Source organism: Coenobita brevimanus, chromosome 101 (assembly GCF_032717465.1).
Source record: "Coenobita brevimanus isolate Jiangsu-jjx chromosome 101, ASM3271746v2, whole genome shotgun sequence".
NCBI classification, from domain to species: domain Eukaryota; kingdom Metazoa; phylum Arthropoda; class Malacostraca; order Decapoda; family Coenobitidae; genus Coenobita; species Coenobita brevimanus.
The window spans coordinates 61,504,326-61,522,449 of record NC_137054.1 but is presented as its reverse complement, the minus strand read 5'-3'; the positions used below and the strand labels follow the sequence as shown (position 1 = coordinate 61,522,449).

Sequence of the window (18,124 nt, the reverse complement as noted above, 5' to 3'; positions counted from 1 at the left end):
CATGGAATGTGGGAAGTTTGAGGGGAAGAGCGGGGGAAGTCGCTGAGGCATTCAGTAGGAGGTGGGTGGATGTGGTGTGTTTGCAGGAAGTCCGGTACAGGGGTGGATCAGCCAGAATGATTGTTGGGAAAGACTGTTGCTGTAAGTTGTTTTGGCAGGGAGGGGACAGACAGATATGGAGTTGTTGGTGTGATGGTTGCGGAGAAATGGTTGGAATATGTTATGAATGTTATGAAAGTAAGTGATAGGATAGTGCTAGTGAAAATTCTGTTGGGTAGAAAGATAACTGTGATTATATACAGACAGATATGGAGTTGTTGGTGTGATGGTTGCGGAGAAATGGGTGGAATATGTTATGAATGTTATGAAAGTAAGTGATAGGATAGTGCTAGTGAAAATTCTGTTGGGTAGAAAGATAACTGTGATTATATCGGCATATGCTCCGCAGGCAGGATTGGATGAAGCAGAGAAAGATAGATTTTGGGATGATTTACTACATGTAGTGGGTGGTATGCGGGATGATGAGTTAGTGATTTTGGGAGGGGACTTAAATGGTCATGTAGGTGAGGCAGCACAAGGTTATGAAGGAGTGCATGGGGGATGTGCATATGGTATAAGGAATGCAGAAAGGGAAAGGATACACGAGTTTGGGGAGGCAACGGACATGATTGTGTGCAACACATACTTTAGGAAAAGAGAGAGTATGTTAATTACATATGAGTCTGGGGGAAATTGCAGTCAGATAGATTATTTTCTGGTTAGGAGGGCCGATATGAGGTTAGTGAGGGATGTTAAAGTTATAGGAAGTGAGGAGTGTGTGCAGCAGCACAAAATATTGATCTGTGATATGGTGCTTAAAGAACGAGTGATGAAAAAGATGACTTATGTACCTGGGAGGAAAATATGGAAGCTGAAAAACCAAGTAGTAAGGGATGCCTTCTATAGCGAGTTGAGGAGAGTGGTGGCTGAACAGGGAGTTGTAGACAGAGGCATTAATGAACAGTACAGAGCCCTCAAGAACAATCTCTTGAGAGTTACTGATGTAACATGCATTTGGACAAGAGGACCACCAAGACATAAAGTAACTTGGTGGTGGGATGAGGGTGTAGAAGCTGCAGTTAAGGACAAAAGAAGGCTTTTCTGGGAATGGAAGAAGGGTGGTAGCAAAGAGGAATATTTGGCTGCCAAGCGTAGGGCTAGAAGAGAGGTATACAGGGCAAAGTCTGAGTCACAGAAACTTTTACTTGATAACCTAAATCATGGGGAAAGGAAAAATATGATATTTAGGGTGGCAGGTCAGGTGAAGGGGGATAATCGGGATATTATAGGTGAGCAAGGTGTGAAGAATGATGAAGAAAGGGTAGTGGTGAACAGTGAGGATATTAATGATGCATGGAGAGAGCATTATAACCGGTTGTTGAATGAGGAGTCTGACTGGGACAGGGAAGGTTTGGAGCCAGCAGATCCAGTGTCTGGCCCTTGGCCTTTGATTGATGCTGCTACTGTGAGTGAGGCAATAGGCAGGATGAGGGTGGGGAAGGCAGCAGGTGTGTCTGGGTTGACTGCCAAAATGTTGAAGGCCTCAGGCGATATTAGACACATGCATACTTCGCTTTGTTCTCTTACACATTAAGCAGGTAAAATAAGTTTTTTAGTCCTATTTTCATTTTTTCTTTCTGTTTCTTGGCACCACAGGTAGGGCAGATTGTCCTAAAGTTGCAGTTTACAGATTAGGAGCTTGCAAGGACAAAATTTTTATGAAAATCAGCCATTCCTCTATTTTCAATTTCTAGCACCAAAATATACTCAGGCAATATTTCCTTCATGTCCTCAAATTGGAAACTCTACTAGTCTGTTTTTGTCTTCACCTGTGAGCTCCAGTATTTCATATATGGCAAATCTATCATCGTTAAATACAGTAAACAGGTCTTGATTTTCATTTACTAAGATTTCACTTGCATGGAACTGAAGTTTCTCTCTCTCTCTCAAAAAAGGTAAATTGTAATAACAGTATTATGACAGGTGAAAGGTTAGGTCAACTGAAATATGTGAAAGGACAGGTTAGCGGAAAACTGTGAAGTCATTCTACCCATGGTGAGTGTTAACAGGCCACAGTTACAACATGATGATGAATGAGAGTAACTATAAGCATTCTGTTTTATGAAGGAAGTTTGGGTGGGGCCACCTAAGACCTCACACCACTAGCTCTGTTGCCATATCACCGCCGCCACACACGTGTAATTATGCCTGCTCACCTCTCTCTCCCTCTCTCTCTCTTATTTTAAGTTAGTAGCTATTTATAAATGAATTTCAAATACTCTGTACAGATGTAATTTAAAAAAACTACAATATAATATAAATCCCATGAGACTTGTCAGTGTTGCTTTTGCGACGTTGTCAAGTGGAGTGACACGAGAGATAGCCTTGTGTGTGTGGGTCATACTCGGTCAGTCTCCCGCAATGGAAGCTTGCCCATCAAAATTCAAAATGAAAAAAAAAAAATAAAGAAAATAAAATTAGTAGTAGTTAATACACATTTAAATATGAGAGAGAGAGAAACTTGTGTAGCAGCGATGTGACAACAGAGCTAGTGGTGTGAGGTCTTAGGTGGCCCCACCCAAACTGCCTTCATAAAATAGAAAGCCTATAGTGATAACACACCTGCTGGAGCTGGATGATCTGTGGCTGTGATGTAACTACTGCCTGGGCCTGCTGCGTCACTGCCTGGATTGGGGCCGTCTGAATGATAATGGGTTGCTGCGTTGCCCCAGACATCTGTAGCTTTATCATTTGCAGTTGCTGCGGTGTGAGCTGAATCTGTCATGACAAAGAAAAAATATACTATCAAGCAAAAATTGGATGCCTATGTAAGAAGGTAAAACCAGAAAAGAATTCTGATGAAAAATTTTGACAATGACAGGTTCTTTTATCTAAGATCAGTCAGTATTTTATAAACTTAGCTAACTTCTTTGTTTCTTGTGCGCTACCACTGTGACATCACAGTGGGACCAAGATGCAGTATATTTAAACTTAAAGAGGTAATTTATCTTCTTTAGTCTGAGAGGTCTATCTATCTGTCTACCGCCAGATGTCATAATCCTGTAAAGGGTGGCCATTTGACTTTGAGTTATTTGTTTTACAGGGAGGGGCACTAACCCTCCACCAACCCACTTGTTGACACATAGGGAGCACGTATGGTTTGTTTATATGGTTACCACCCAGCATCGTAAATGGTTTCTTAGCTTACAGGAAACCATTTGGCTTGTCACTCAATGTAAAGCCACCTGTAAAGGAAAGAAAAGCAATAAGAAGTGACAGGGAAGGTGGGAGAAATAGGAAGAGAGGAGGGCAGACACAGAAAAAGAATGATAAAGGCTAAGGAAGAAGTAGGCAGCACTACATCAAGTGCATGGATGATGGTTGCCACCACCTACCACTAAAGAGGTCTTCCCAAACTGGAATGAAACTGTCTGGTATTAACAAAAATGCGACAGAATAAAAACTAAAAATGCAAGTCATCAGACTGAAGGAATTACAAACTTACATCAGACTGACTGAAGACCTACTAAAGAAATCTAATGCAGTACATCAATATGGCCAGAAACAAAACTTTCCAGGTTCCACATACAGTGATGCCTCTGTATGTCTGGGATCAGTATACAAGAAGTCTCAGAGCACAGTGGCCATAAGCTACCCCAGGAACACCATATGCACTGAAAAAGTGCACAATGTCATACCAGCGTTGTATGCATGAAGTCTGCCCATGTATAAAGAACCCAATGTACAAAGTACCCAGTTTCACAGGCCTAGTCTTTGGGCAAATAATACTAGAAATGGAGATTTACTTTATAAATTATCATGCTCAAAGACAAAGGATGCAGTATGGGGAACTTTGTGAACAGGGTGCATTGTGCATGTACAAACCCCAAGCATGTGATCCTATGTACAAAGCATCCATATCATCTTCCAGGTCCTTAGGGTGAGGCCTGGCACTGGAGAGGGCTGCCTTCCTGTAGTGATGTCAATAAGCCCGGATGGAGGACCTTATCTGGAACAGGAGACATCCCAACCCAGGTGAAGATTCCAGCTGGGCCAGCAAATGGCCCTCACCCTTTCACATCCCCTTAAACAGAGGATGGTGAACTGCAGAGTTGACAAAAGGTCGTGTTCCCAGCGATACATTCTTTTTTCTTCTAGAGCAACTGCAGATTGTCTAGCCTGCCAGTTCTTCTTACTCCTTGCAAGAGGCAACAAGCTCAACCTTGACCCACACAGAAACACATGCCACAAATGCAGCAGGAAAATTACATGCCAACAATGGCAAGTTGAATGCAGCAGTATCGCAGTTGCTCAGTCCTGCCATCATGCAAACACCACACCACACGATGGCCATGTGGCTGCAACAGCACACACAACTTACAAAACAAAAGATCCTATAAGCAAAGACACAAACAATACACAAAAAAACTCACAATTAAACATAGATGTCAACACAAAGCCCAGCTTTCTTCATGCACACATGAATATAGCATTAATACATGAAACTACACTCACAAACAAGTCCAACACTCCACATGTCAACAACTACATTACAGCAGGACAAGACAGAACAAACAACAGGGATGGATGAGGCCTCATTACCCTAGTACAGTACATGGATAGCCATTTCTCACATACTACACAGCAAACAGAGCAACACGCATCAGTAGACAACACCACAGAAACATCATCAATACAGTTCTAGTGCTGTAATTCAGCAAGCAAAAGCCAATTAACACAGACATCAGAAAGCAGTTACAACATTTGGTGATAATAACAGATCGACACTGGCTTATTCTTTTCTGGTTTATGCTTTACAATATACACAACCTGGTAAGTTTTCCAATACTCTTTCCCAACAGTATAAAATTGTGTTAAGAACATTTCTTTCCACAATAGTTAATGGAAGAATTGTTTGATACAAACAGATGAACATCATGCTGACTATGGACAATGGTGGGAGCTACTAACTTTCCCCGCTCTATTTATCACGCAGTGCTCTTAAGGTTACTGCGTTGGCTTGAAGCTGATGATTTAGGAGGTGTGTGCACATTCTGGATACATTTTATTCAGAAATACAATCAGTTTCCAAAATTTTGCATTATTTCTTACTAGTCTTCAATCCAATATATCATAACTTAAAAGTGGGCTATGCATAGCACATAAAGTGAAGATGACACTTCATTACCAAGAGCTAAGTCTATTAATTGGGATTTTTTTTTTTTTTTCCCACACTGTTATCACATGATGCTGACTGAGGTCATCATCATGATCATCATCATCATCATCAGCAGCAGCAGCAGCACCCTGAGTCAGTTTACTGCAGCATAATGGCCTCTTCCATCTTTTTCCACTCTGACTAGCTGGTAGCTAGTTTCATACAACTGCTGCAAATCTCCGGTAACAGCAAATTACCATCTAATCATTAGAGTCTATACACAAAATACAGGCATAGGCAGAGAAAATTATAACAGAGACTGGACTGATGTCGGCAAGAAGTAGTCCCAAAATTATTCCTACACAAGTGTTGGATGCAAGAGTGTGGAGAGGGTGGGGGAATGGAGTCTCGGACCATCACTTAGTGATGGCCAAGGTAAAGCTGCAAAGAAAATGATTGAAGAGACGAAGGGGAAGACAGGAGGAAACAGCTCGTGTGACAAGAGTGGAGAAGCTGCAAGATAGTGAGAAAATGGCAGAGTATATGAGCATAGTGGAAGAAAGATTGGGAAGGTATGAGTTAGAGCAGATGGAAGGGGTGGAAGACATATGCAAGATATTCACGGAAGAGATAGGCACAGCATATGAGGTGGTTTGTGGAGTGAGGAGGAGATGCAAGGGTGTGCAAGGGACAGCATGGTGGAATGATGAGGTGAAACGAGCTGTGGAACAAAAGAAGAGGCATATAGTGAATGGTTAGCAAGTAGAGGTAGGGGAGAATATGAGAGAGAGAAGAGAAAGGTATATGTGAGCAGGAGAAGGGAGGTGAAGAGACTGGTGAAGGAGAGTAAGAAGAAAGTGGATGAAGAATATGGGAGGAATCTGAGTGTGAAATGGAGGAAGAGTAAGAAATTGTTTTGGAAGGAGGTAAAGAAAGTAAGGCAGTGTGAAAGGGGAAATAGTAAGGGAGTGAAAGATAGGAATAATAGATTGTTGGTGGAGAAGAGAGAGAAATTGAGGAGATGGAGGGAGCACTTTGAGGATTTGTTGAATGTAGAGAGTGAGAGCAATGCGAGTATAAGTGGTTGGGGAAAGGCTAGGAGAAGAAGAGATGAGTGCAGGGAGGAAGCGATCAGTAGGGCAGAAGTAGTGGAAGCAATGAAGAAGATCAAGATGGGAAAGGCCCCAGGATTTGATGAAGTGTGTGGTGAAATGCTGAGGTATAGGGGTGAGATTGTTGTGAAGTGGATATGGAAGTTGTGTAGACTGGCTTGGGAAAAGGGAAGGGTTCCAGAGGACCGGAAATCAGGTATAATTGTTCCTTTATACAAAGGAAAAGGGGAGAGAGAAATATGTGGTAACCATAGGGGTATTTGCCTTCTTAGTGAGACTGGAAAAACATGTGGTAGAATACTCACTAATAGGGTTAGGCATATGACAGAGGAGCTAGTTGGAGAAGAACAAGGGGGATTTAGGAAGGGAAAAGAATGTGTAGATCAGATATTTGTTCTGAGATGTTTAGTGGAGAAGTATCTAGAGACGGGAAAGAAAGTGTATGCTGCCTTCATGGACTTGGAGAAAGCTTATGACAGAACAGATAGGCAAGGTATGTGAAAGGTATTAAGATTATATGGAGTGGAGGGGAAATTGTTGAGTGCTGTGAAGAGTATGTACGAAGGAGCTAGGACTACGGTGCGAGTGGATGGTGAGCTGAGTGAGTTCTTTGATCTCAATGTGAGACTGAAACAGGGTTGTGTGATGTCTCCATGGCTGCTTAATATATACATGGATGGGGTTGTAAAGGAGGTGCAAGGTAGGGCAGTGGATGTGGGGCTGGCTCTAATGAATGAGGGTGAGACTTGGAAGATTCTGGTGTTGCTGTTTGCTGATGATACAGTATTGTTGAGTGAAGATGAATGGGAGTTGCAGGGTTTGGTGAAAGAATTTGGGACAGTGTGTAGGAAGAGGAATCTGAAAGTTTGTAAACAAGAGTAAAGTTATGGTGTCTGAGAGGAATGAAGTCACAGAATGTACAGTGAGGTTGGATGGTGAGGATATGGAGAATGTGAGAGCATTCAAGTACTTGGGTAGTGTGATGAGTATGGATAGAACTCTTGGGGATGAAGTGCTTGAAAGGGTACAGCAGGGAAGGAAGGATGTTGGTTCACTGAAAGCAGTGATGAGAAATAGGGAGGTGAGTATGGAAGTTAAGAAGTCACTGCATGATATTATTGTGATCCCTACTCTGACATATGGAAGCGAGGCATGAACCTTGCAAGAGGGGAACAAGTCAAGAGTGAGAGCAGTGGAAATGAGTTACTTGAGAGGAGCATGTGGAGTGACATGGAGAGACAGGTTGACGAATGAAGAAGTGAAGGAACGTCGTGAGGTGGATGTGGATGTGGTTGAGAAGATAAAGAGAAATACACTGAGGTGGTTTGGACATGTGGACAGAATGGAGAATGAAAGACTGACTAAGAGGGTATATGTAGGTGAGGTGGAGGGGGGGAGAGGGAGGGGTAGACCGAGGATGAGGTGGAGGGATGGAGTTGAGAGGTATATGAGGGAGGGAGGAGTGAGTTGGGGGGAGGGTAGTCAAATGGTGGGTGACAGAGCGACCTGGAGGCATTTTGTCTGCGGCCACCCTTTGCGGGATTAGGACATCGGGCTAAAGATAGATAGATAGATAGACAAAATGCTATAATATTTTTTTCCCTTTTCATATTAATTATTACCTGAGAAAGTAATGATTTTATGAAAATGGGAGTTGAAGAAATAAATACAATAACATTCCAATTATCCGACGCTGCATCAACAGACATCTGTCATTATCCGACAAAGCGAAAAATGAGGCTGAATTATGGCAATACAGTATCTGGCTTTTTAGGGCATCAACTAACAGTGCAGATGGTACCGAATATTTCAAACTGCCCACCGCTCCCCACCACCAATGGTGCCCACCAAAACGAAACCCAGACTACCCATTGCCAGCTAAGTAAGACTCTGGCAGCCTGCATGACTCACCATATTTCCAGCTTAGTTGAAAAGTCACTACATACAGAGACTTTACATCCATAGCTGTTGCTCCTTGGAGGCCATGGCAACCTGAAACATTTTTTGTTACTTTGTCTTTCTTGGCAGAATACCTACTAGATTCACAGTAAAGTATTCACCATGCATATGCTTTTGTTAGGAATTACTCCTGGAGGATAACAAGAGTGACAACAATGATATATTCCCGCAGCTGTTAGGTCAGAAACTACAGTACATATTTAGAATTCTACCAGATACCTAACAAGACTTTCTCAACAATTTACCCTTATTTAATTCATAATATGGGGTTCCCTGGCTGAATAAAATGGTCGAGAGAGAGAGAGAGAGAGAGAGTTGTGTGTGTGTGTGTGTGTGTGTGTGTGTGTGTGTGTTCTTACCTTACCTAATTGTATCTTTACAGGAATGAGTCAAGCTCGTACCGTCCCGTGTCTTAAACCATATTTATCGTACATATCCTTAAATTTGTGAATTGTTTTGGCACACACTATTTCATTCGGTAGTGCATTCCATTGATCAATTGCTCTGTTTGGGAAACTGAATTTCCTTAAGTCTTTATCACCTCTCTTCTTATGCAGTTTTTTCCAGTGTCCTCTTGCTGATGCTTCTCCATATGTTAAGTAATCATTTATGTCTATTTTCTCCTTCCCTGATATGCACTTATATAGCATTATCATGTCACCTCTTTTCCTTCTCTCCTGTAGTGTTGGTAGATTCAGTTTATTTAGTCTTTCTTCGTAGCTTAGGTCCCTTAAGCTTGGTATCCATCTTGTAGCGGCCCTTTGAACTTTTTCAATCTTGTCTATGTGCTTTTTGAGATGAGGACTCCAGACTACTGATGCATATTCCAGGGTTGTTCTAATGAATGATATTATTATCCTTCTTAGCATGTCTTCATTTATGTATGTGAATGCTATTCTCATATTTGCAAGCAGTGTATACATGTTCCGTACCTTCTCGCTGATGTGGTCAGCCGGAGATAGTCTGTTATTGATAATCACACCTAGGTCTTTCTCTCTTTCTGATGTGTATAGGGTTTTATTTCCTAACTTATAATCCCAATCAGGTCTTTTTCCACTTTTACCAAACTTGATTACATGACACTTGTCCACATGGAATTCCATTTGCCATGTACTACTCCATTCATGAAGTTTATTTAATTCTTCTTGTAGCTCTTTACAAGAGTCTGTGTTAGTAATTCTCCTTTGTATTTTTGCATCATCTGCAAACATATTCAGATAGCTCTCATTTCCAGTGTTACTGTTTATATCATTTATATACACTAAAAACATAATTGGTGCCAGCACTGAACCCTGTGGTACTCCACTAGTCACTTCTTTCCATGATGAGTAGTTTCCTCTTAGTACTGTTCTCATTTCTCTTTTTATGAGAAAGTCTTGCATCCAACTAAACAGTTGGCCTCGAATTCCTCCTTGATGGTACAGTTTCCATAAAAGTCTTTGGTGTGGTACTGTATCAAAAGCTTTCTTGAAATCTAAATAGATACTGTCCACCCATCCTTCCCTTTCCTGTATTGTGTTTGTTCCTCTGTCATAGTAGCTCTACAGATTAGTAACACATGATTTTCCTTTTCTGAAACCAAACTGTCTTTCTGTTATCATACTGTGTTCTTCTAGATGATTTACCCAAGCTTTTCTTATAAGCTTTTCTAATACCTTGCTTACAACACTGGTCAGTGATACTGGTCGGTAGTTGAGTGGATTTTGTCTATTTCCTTTCTTGAATAAGGGGACAATATTTGCTTTTTTCCAAATATCAGGTAGTTTACCTTGACTCAAGGATTTCTTGAAAATTAAAAATAATGGTTTACTTAACTCCTTTGCACATTCTCGTAGTAACCAACATGAAATTTCATCAGGACCACTCGCTTTTCCTCTGTCTAATCCACTTCACTCCTCCTGTATTACTTTTTCTGCTATTTGTATATCTGGTAGTATGTGTGGACATGCATGTTCCACATAGTCCCTCTCAAAAGTTTTTTCTTCTGTAAAAACTAATTGGAAATTCTTATTTAGTGCTTCACAAATATCTTTCTCTTGTGTATAAGTGATTCTCTCGTCCGTAATGGATTGTATTATATCTTTTACTTTGGTTTCACTTCAGATATAGCTGTAAAATAGCTTTGGTTGATCACTACTTTTATTTATTATATCCTCCTCAAACTGTTTTTGGGTTTCCCTCCTTATTCTTGTATAAGCGTTTCTTGCCTGTTTGTAATTATTGTACGCCCTTTCACTATTATGTCCTCTGTATCTATTCCACAACAAATCTCTTCTTTCTTTTGATTTTTTACATTCTGTATTGAACCATTTCTGTATTTTCTTATCTGCTTCTTTGTGCTGTGGGATGTACTTCTGGACTCCTATTTCATAAAATTCAAAGAATTTTTTATATACAGCATTTAAATCTTGTCCTCTAAGCTCATTTTCCCAATTAACTTCTAAGAAATACTTCTTTAGGTCTTGATAATTTCCCTTTTTATAGTTTAAGCTCTTTTTGTAACTGTCATTGCTGTTTACTATGTCATATGCTATCCTGAAGTTATAATTTAGTACTGCATGATCGCTTTTGCCAAGTGGAGGGTGATATATTAAACTGTCAATATCATTTTCTTGCCTTGTAAATATTAGATCTAGTACTGAAGGTACATCAAGTCCTCTTTTTCTGGTGGTTTCCCTCACATGTTGCGTTAGGAAGAACTCTTGTACGAGATCCAGGAGCTTTTGGTCCCAACAGCTTTCTTGGCTAATTATATCTAGAGTATTCCAATTTATATTTGTATTGAAATCCCCAGTTAGTTTAATTCTTTCTGATTTCTCTTCCATTTTATGTAGTAATGATCTTAAACTCTGAGTTGTACTCTCTGCCAGGTCCTCATATTCATCTCTTTCCCATGTGTTTGATCTGGGTGGCATGTACAAATTGGCTACAATTACTTTACCTTCAGATGTGTTGATCTCTACTGCAATCAGTTCTACTTGTGATGATATATCTAGTTTTATTTCATTGACTTTTAGATTTTTCTTAGTTAATATTATAATTCCTCCTCCTTTTTTTAAATTTCTGTCTCTTCTCCATATATTGTATTCCTCTAAGTTTAGTATGTCATTGGATATCCTTGGTGTTAATTTTGTTTCAGTCACGCATATTATTTGTGGTTCATTATCTCTGACATAATCATTTATCTCTAGTAATTTAGATACCATTCCATCCACATTTGAGTACATCAACTTTATCATCTTGTTTATATACTTGTCATGACATGGTTCTACTACCTTCCTCCTTTTTACTCCATCCTGTTTGTGTACCACTTTCGTACCTGTAATCCTATTACTTTGTAAAAAAATTTCTTCTTCTCCTGATCTTCCCTCATTTTTTGTTTTTGTTTCCTCCCTCTTCTCTTTCAGTAATTCCAGTTCCTCTTGTGTTAGGCATCTTTTTATCCATACATTTTTGAACTCTTTTTCCATAAGATTCTTTGCATTTTTTAGTATCTCTTCCACAGTGTTTACACTCTGGAAAGTCACCTTTAGAGGTCTTGTCTTGCTTTTCTCATATTTCCCTAACCTTTTGTGTTCCTCTATGTCTTTACTACAGATTTCCTCTGATACTTCTTTCAGTAAGCTCATTACATTTGCCATCTCCTTTTTGTCTCTTGTGATCTTGTTTTTTACTTCTTCCTCTTCTATACCAGTGATTACTGTAGATTTGTTTATATCTACTGAATCTCTGACTAACTTTGGATTGTTTTGGATTATTCTTTTCACTACCTTTTTAATGCTTTTTTCCTCCACCCTTGTTTCTAAGTCTTTCTTTACTTTCACCATTTCAGCATACGTGGTTTCCACATCATTTTTGTAGCTTTGCACAGCTTCATTCACCTGTGTTATCTTCTCCTCAATATCACTGCTCTGGTCAATAAGACTGCTTACTTGCCTAATTGTCTCTGTGTCATTTTTGAACTCTTCCATAACACTCTTGTGATTGACTACTGTACTTGCCATTTCACTCATTTTCTTCCTAAGTGTACTCAATTCCACTGTTAGTTCACTGATGGTTGTGTCTTTCTTATTGGCCTTCCTTCCTAGTTTTTCTATTTCTTCCTTTTGCAAGTCCATCTGCTTCTTTATTTCATCAATTTCATTTTTGAAAGCCATTTCTAGTTTGTTTACATGTTCAACCAGTCTATTGTGAGTCTCCACTTCAACCAGTTCTTGGTAGAAATCATCATTTTGCTTTTTACCTTTATCCCTTTTCTTTTCCAAATTTGCTTTGCTAAAGTATGTATCCATTTTGCAATACTAAAAGTGCAGAGTATGTACTTACAATCCCCGTGTTGTTGTAGTCTAAACAAACCTCAGATGACTCAGCGTATTCTTTGGTCTTGGTTCTTTTTCCTGTTTCAACAAGTCTTGTTTAAACTTAGTATTTTTTTCCTTTTAATAATGAAAAATCATTTAGTCTAACCTGGTACAGAGCTTGACTCATACAAAGATACTAATTTAGGTAATGCCACTGGCCGTGTTGGTTCGGTACGGAGCGCCGATGTCGCACGTCCACCTCGATTGAATCCCTGTGTGTGTGTGTGTGTGTGTGTGTGTGTGTGTGTGTGTGTGTGTGTGTGTGTGTGTGTGTGTGTGTGTGTGTGTGTACAGTATTTACCTATTTGTAGTATACAGGAATTGAGCTAAGCTCATGCTGTTCTGTCTCCATAACTACATTTATCTAGTCTAGTTTTAAACACATGAATGTTTTTTGCCTGCACCACCTCTTCGTCTAAGTCACTCCAAATACTTATGCTTCTATTCGGGCAACTGAACCTTTTAAGAGCATTAAGACATCTACTTTTCCTCAACTTGAAGTCATGACCTCTTGTTCTTCCATCACCCAACACAAAAAGATCCTCTCTATCCACCCTTTCCAATTCCCTTACATTTCTAAATATTGTGATCAAGTCACCTCTTTCCTTCTCTCATGCAGAGTTGGTAACTTTAGTTTTTCCAATCTCTCCTCATAGGTCAGTTCCCTTAAGCATGGTATCATCCTCACTGACATCCATTGAACCCTCCCTAGTTCAAATGAGGTGACCATATCACAGCCACAAAGTCTTGGTCTTATCATTGTCAGTATCAACTCCCTCAGCATTGCCTCATCCATATAATTAAAAGCCACTCTCATGTTGGTCAATAATTCATAAGTTCCGCCAATGATTCTGTTTCTATGCTTTTCTGGTAACAAGTCATCCTGAATAATCACTCCCAAGTCTTTCCTTTGACTAATTATCTCACTGCCCACTTTATATGTCCAGTGCGGTCATTTTTCACTCATTCCCACTTCTAACACATGACACTTCTTGGCATTAAAATCCATTTGCCAAGTCTGGCTCCAGGTGTGGAGTTTGTCCATGTCCTCTTGCAGTTTTTTACAACTGTCAATATTTTAAAATATTTCATGATTTTAGCATCATCTGCAAACATATGCATGTAACTATTCAAACCCTCTGGCAAATCATTTATATACTGTATATCAGAAACATTACTGGGGCTAAGACAGAGCTCTGGGGTACTCCACTAGTCGCGTTTCTCCATTGCGAATCCTTGTCTCTTATAAATGTTCTCATCTGCCTTCCTATCAAATAATCTCCCTTCCACTTTAATAGTTTCCCATGCACCCCTCCAAATGTCTTCAACTTTCACAGCAGTCTCTTATAGGGCACTCTGTCAAATGCTTTCTTGAGATCACGATAGACACAATCTGCCCATCCCTCTCTCTCTTGTATGATGTCTATTATCCTACTGTAGAAACTTAATAGGTTAGTAACATATGATCTTCCTTCCCTAAAACCAAATTGACTTGGTATTATCACTTCATTTTCTTCTAAATAAATTATCCATATTTTTCTAACAATATTCTCACAAATTTTGCATTCAACACTAGTAAGTGATACAGGTCTGTAATTGAGTGGATCTTCCCTATCTCCTCCCTTGAAGATTGGCACAATACTTGCTTTCTTCCAGTCTTCAGGTAACTGCCCATTTTCCGGTAAGCTCTTCATGATGACATAAAGAGGCCACACTAACTGGTCTGCACAATCCTTCAGGATCCATTAAGCCAAACCATCTGGTCCCATTGCTTTTCTCACATCCAAATCCCTGATCAACTGTAGAACCTCATTCATGTCAACTGCAATTTCATCCATTCCCGTCATCCTGGATTCCATTTCAGGTTCTCTAAATTCATCTTCCAACACATAGACTGACTGCAGCTTGTTGTTCACTATTTCGTACAATTCTTCTTCTCTTTCGTAGTTTCATCACCATCCCACAATCGTATTATACTTCCTTTAACTTTCATTTTACCATTAACAAACCTATAAAATAGTTTTGGCTCTTCTTTACATTTAATTACAATATCTTTTTCAAATTTCCTTTCCTCCTCTCTCCACACCCTTACATATTCATTTCTTACCTGCCTGTACTCCTCCTAAGCCCTTTCACTATACCTTCCTCTCACTTTATTCCATGCTCTTTTTCTTGCCTCACATGCCATTCTACATCTGTTGTTAAACCATTCTTTCTTCCTTTCCATAGCTGTGGAGAATTTTGGACATATTTACTAACTCTTGTTTTATCTATACTTCTATTCCTCGATGTAACGAACCCCCGTATTGCAAATTTCAGATATAACGAACGGCCAAACTGTGACTGAACTTCCCCTGGATTTTGTGAACAAAGGTCACTAAATGAGGGGGAAGTTCAGCAATCAGCCCACGGTGACAACAACATCCCTTTCTGGCACAATAAATGTACTTCAACAGCATCCTTTCCTGGCACATTAAATGTACTTCGACAGCATCCTTTCCTGGCACAGTAAATGTACTTCAACAGCATCCTTTCCTGGCACAGTAAATGTACTTCAACAGCATCCCTTCCTGGCACAGTAAATGTACTTCAACAGCATCCCTTCCTGGCACAGTAAATGTACTTCAACAGCATCCCTTCCTGGCACAGTAAATGTACTTCAACAGCATCCCTTCCTGGCACAGTAAATGTACTTCAACAGCATCCCTTCCTGGCACATTAAATGTACTTCAACAGCATCCCTTCCTGGCACAGTAAGTGTACTCTAACAGTACCAGATTATACTGTATTCTTATTATAGGTATTACATTTATATGTACAACTTTATACAGTATTGTATTTACATGTACAACTTCATAAACCATTGAATTTTCCATGTAAAGCTTTACAGAGTTACTTAAAGTTATGTCTGAGCACACAGGACCAAACGACTCCCCTTATGTAGCGAACTGAGTTCAGTAATCCTTTGGAAATACCGACCCCTCATACCACAAACTTTTGGACATAGTGAACCACCCCTCCCCCCCAGTTAGTTCGTTCTATCGAGGGTTTACTGTGTTTCTCATCAACACTCGTGATCGCATTCATTTTACTCCAGTCTACATTTTGGGAAAAGTTCCTCAGGGAAGCAAAGTCTGCCTTCCCATAATTGTATCTATTTTCTCTGTGTTTTCCATCTCTTTCTCCTTCCCTTTCTCCCACCATTTCCATCTCAATAACCAGATGATCACTTTTCCCAAAGGGTCATTGGTAGGTTCTGTTCCTCACATCATATGGGTCCTTTGTTAATACTAAATCGCACCTTGATGGTTCATTGTCTCCTCTAACTCTTGTATTTTCTTTAATTAGGTTAGCTTGTTTTCCATCACCAATTCCAATAATTTTTTTCTCCATGATTACATTGCTAGGAATGTAATAGGAAGATTGTTGGATGTGAGAGTTCTGAGAGGGGAGGGTGGAGGTATGTCTAACCACTATCTGGTGGAGGGAAAGTTAAGAGTAGGTAAGAGATGGGTGAGAGCTAGAAGGGTTAGGTGTGGCAGGGAGGTTTTGAAAGTGAGTGAGTTGGATAAAAGAGAGAAAAAGATTAGAGTATCAGGAGAAATTGAAAGATGAGTGGAACGCAGTGAAAGATTGGGAAAATGGCAGCGTGGAGGAGGAATGGCAGTTATTTAAGAGTGCTGTGGTGGGGCATGCAGAAGAGGTGTGTGGTGTGAGACGTGTGGGTGGTGGTGTAAGAAAAGGAAGTGAATGGTGGTGCAAGGAAGTAAGTATGGCTGTGGCTGAGAAGAGACGTGCATATGAAGTGTGGCTGCAGAGGAAGGATGAGGTGTCATATGAGAGGTATAAGGAAAAGAGGAATAGGGCGAGAAGGGCTGTGCGTAATGCTAAAGTGGCAGCAGATGAGAGGTGGGGTAGGCGGCTGACAGAGAATTTTCAACAGAATAAGAAAATGTTTTGGAAGGAGGTGAAAAGGGTGCGAAAGGGAGAGTCTGGCAAGGAAGAGTGAGTAAAAGCAGAGGATGGAAGGATGTTAATTGAGATGGATGCAGTAAGGAAGAGATGGGCAGAGTATTTTGAAAGATTGTTAAATGTAGAGGAGGAAAGGGTGGCTGAGACTGTGGCGGATGGAAGGGTGCAAGGAATAAATGTGTTGGGAGAGTTGAATGATTCTTTGATCACGAAGGAGGAAGTGGAGAAGGCAGTAAAGGAGATGAAAACAGGGAAAGCTGCAGGTATGGATGGGTGTGCTGCGGAATGCCTGAAAGGTGGTGGAGTGACTATTGTTGACTGGTTAGTAAGATTGTTGAATGTGTGCTTTGTGAAAGGTATGGTGCCAGTTGACTGGGCAAGTGCTTGTGTGGTCCTGTTGTATAAAGGCAAGGGTGATAAGTATGAATGTACTAGCTTTAGGGGTATAAGTCTGTTGAGTGTTGTAGGTAAGGTGTATGGTAGAGTGTTAATTATGAGAGTTAGAGAGGGTACAGAGGGAGTGATTGGTGATGAGCAGTGTGGCTTTAGGAGAGGGAGGGGATGCGTGGATCAGGTGTTTGCGGTGAGACAAGTGTGTGAAAAGTATTTAGCGAAAGGAAAGGATGTGTTTTGGGCATTTATGGATTTAGAGAAAGCATATGATAGAATTGATAGGGAGACTTTGTGGACTGTTTTAAGATTGTATGGACTTGATGGTAGGTTACTAAAAGGGGTGAAAAGTTTTTATGTAAATAGTAGAGCGTGTGTAAGAGTGGGAAATGCTGTGAGTGATTGGTTTCCTGTGAGAGTGGGGCTGCGACAGGGATGTGTGATGTCGCCTTGGTTGTTTAATATTTACATGGATGGTGTTGTAAGGGAGGTGAATGCAAGAGTTTTAGGTGGAGGTCTGAGTCTGGTGAATGTTGATGGTGGAGAGTGGAATCTGAAGCAGCTGCTGTTTGCAGATGATACTGCACTGGTGGCTGACTCAGAGGAGAGATTGAGACAGTTGGTAGAGGAGTTTGGAAGGGTGTGTGAAAGGAGGAAATTGAAAGTAAATGGGAATAAGAGTAAAGTGATGAAGTGTACGAGGTTGGTAGATGGTAGGGGGATGAATATAGTTTTGAATGGTGAGTTGCTTGAGGAGGTAGAGTGTTTTAAATATCTAGGGTCACATGTTGCTGTGGATGGAAGAATAGATGCAGAAGTGAAGTTTAGAATAAATGAAGTAGGAAAGGTGCTGGGAGGAATGAAAAAAGTGTTTAGATGTCGTTCGCTTAGAATGGATGTAAAGAGAAGGCTGTATGAGGGTGTTGTGGTACCAACTGCATTATATGGGGCTGAAACATGGAATATGGGTGTAGCAGAGAGGAAAAGTTTGAATGTAATGGAGATGAGGTGTCTGAGGAGTATGTGTGGAGTGACGCGTATGGATCGGGTGCGGAATGATGAAGTGCGAAGAACTGGAGTTGTTCGGGAGATGGCTGGTAGAGTTGAGCAGAGGGTGTTGCGATGGTTTGAGC

The 18,124-nt window shown here is 40.4% G+C and overlaps 1 protein-coding gene across 1 annotated transcript in view; it reads right to left on the bottom strand.

Annotated features, from left to right (window-relative positions):
* The window catches only part of LOC145415051 (nuclear transcription factor Y subunit gamma-like), a 174,536-nt gene that overhangs the window by 33,913 nt on the left and 122,499 nt on the right, over window positions 1-18,124 (bottom strand). Inside the window, exon 7 of the mRNA XM_080284466.1 lies at window positions 2,662-2,817. Within this exon, the coding sequence (XP_080140592.1) occupies window positions 2,662-2,817 (156 nt within the window). The remainder of the gene's footprint in view (window positions 1-2,661; window positions 2,818-18,124) is intronic.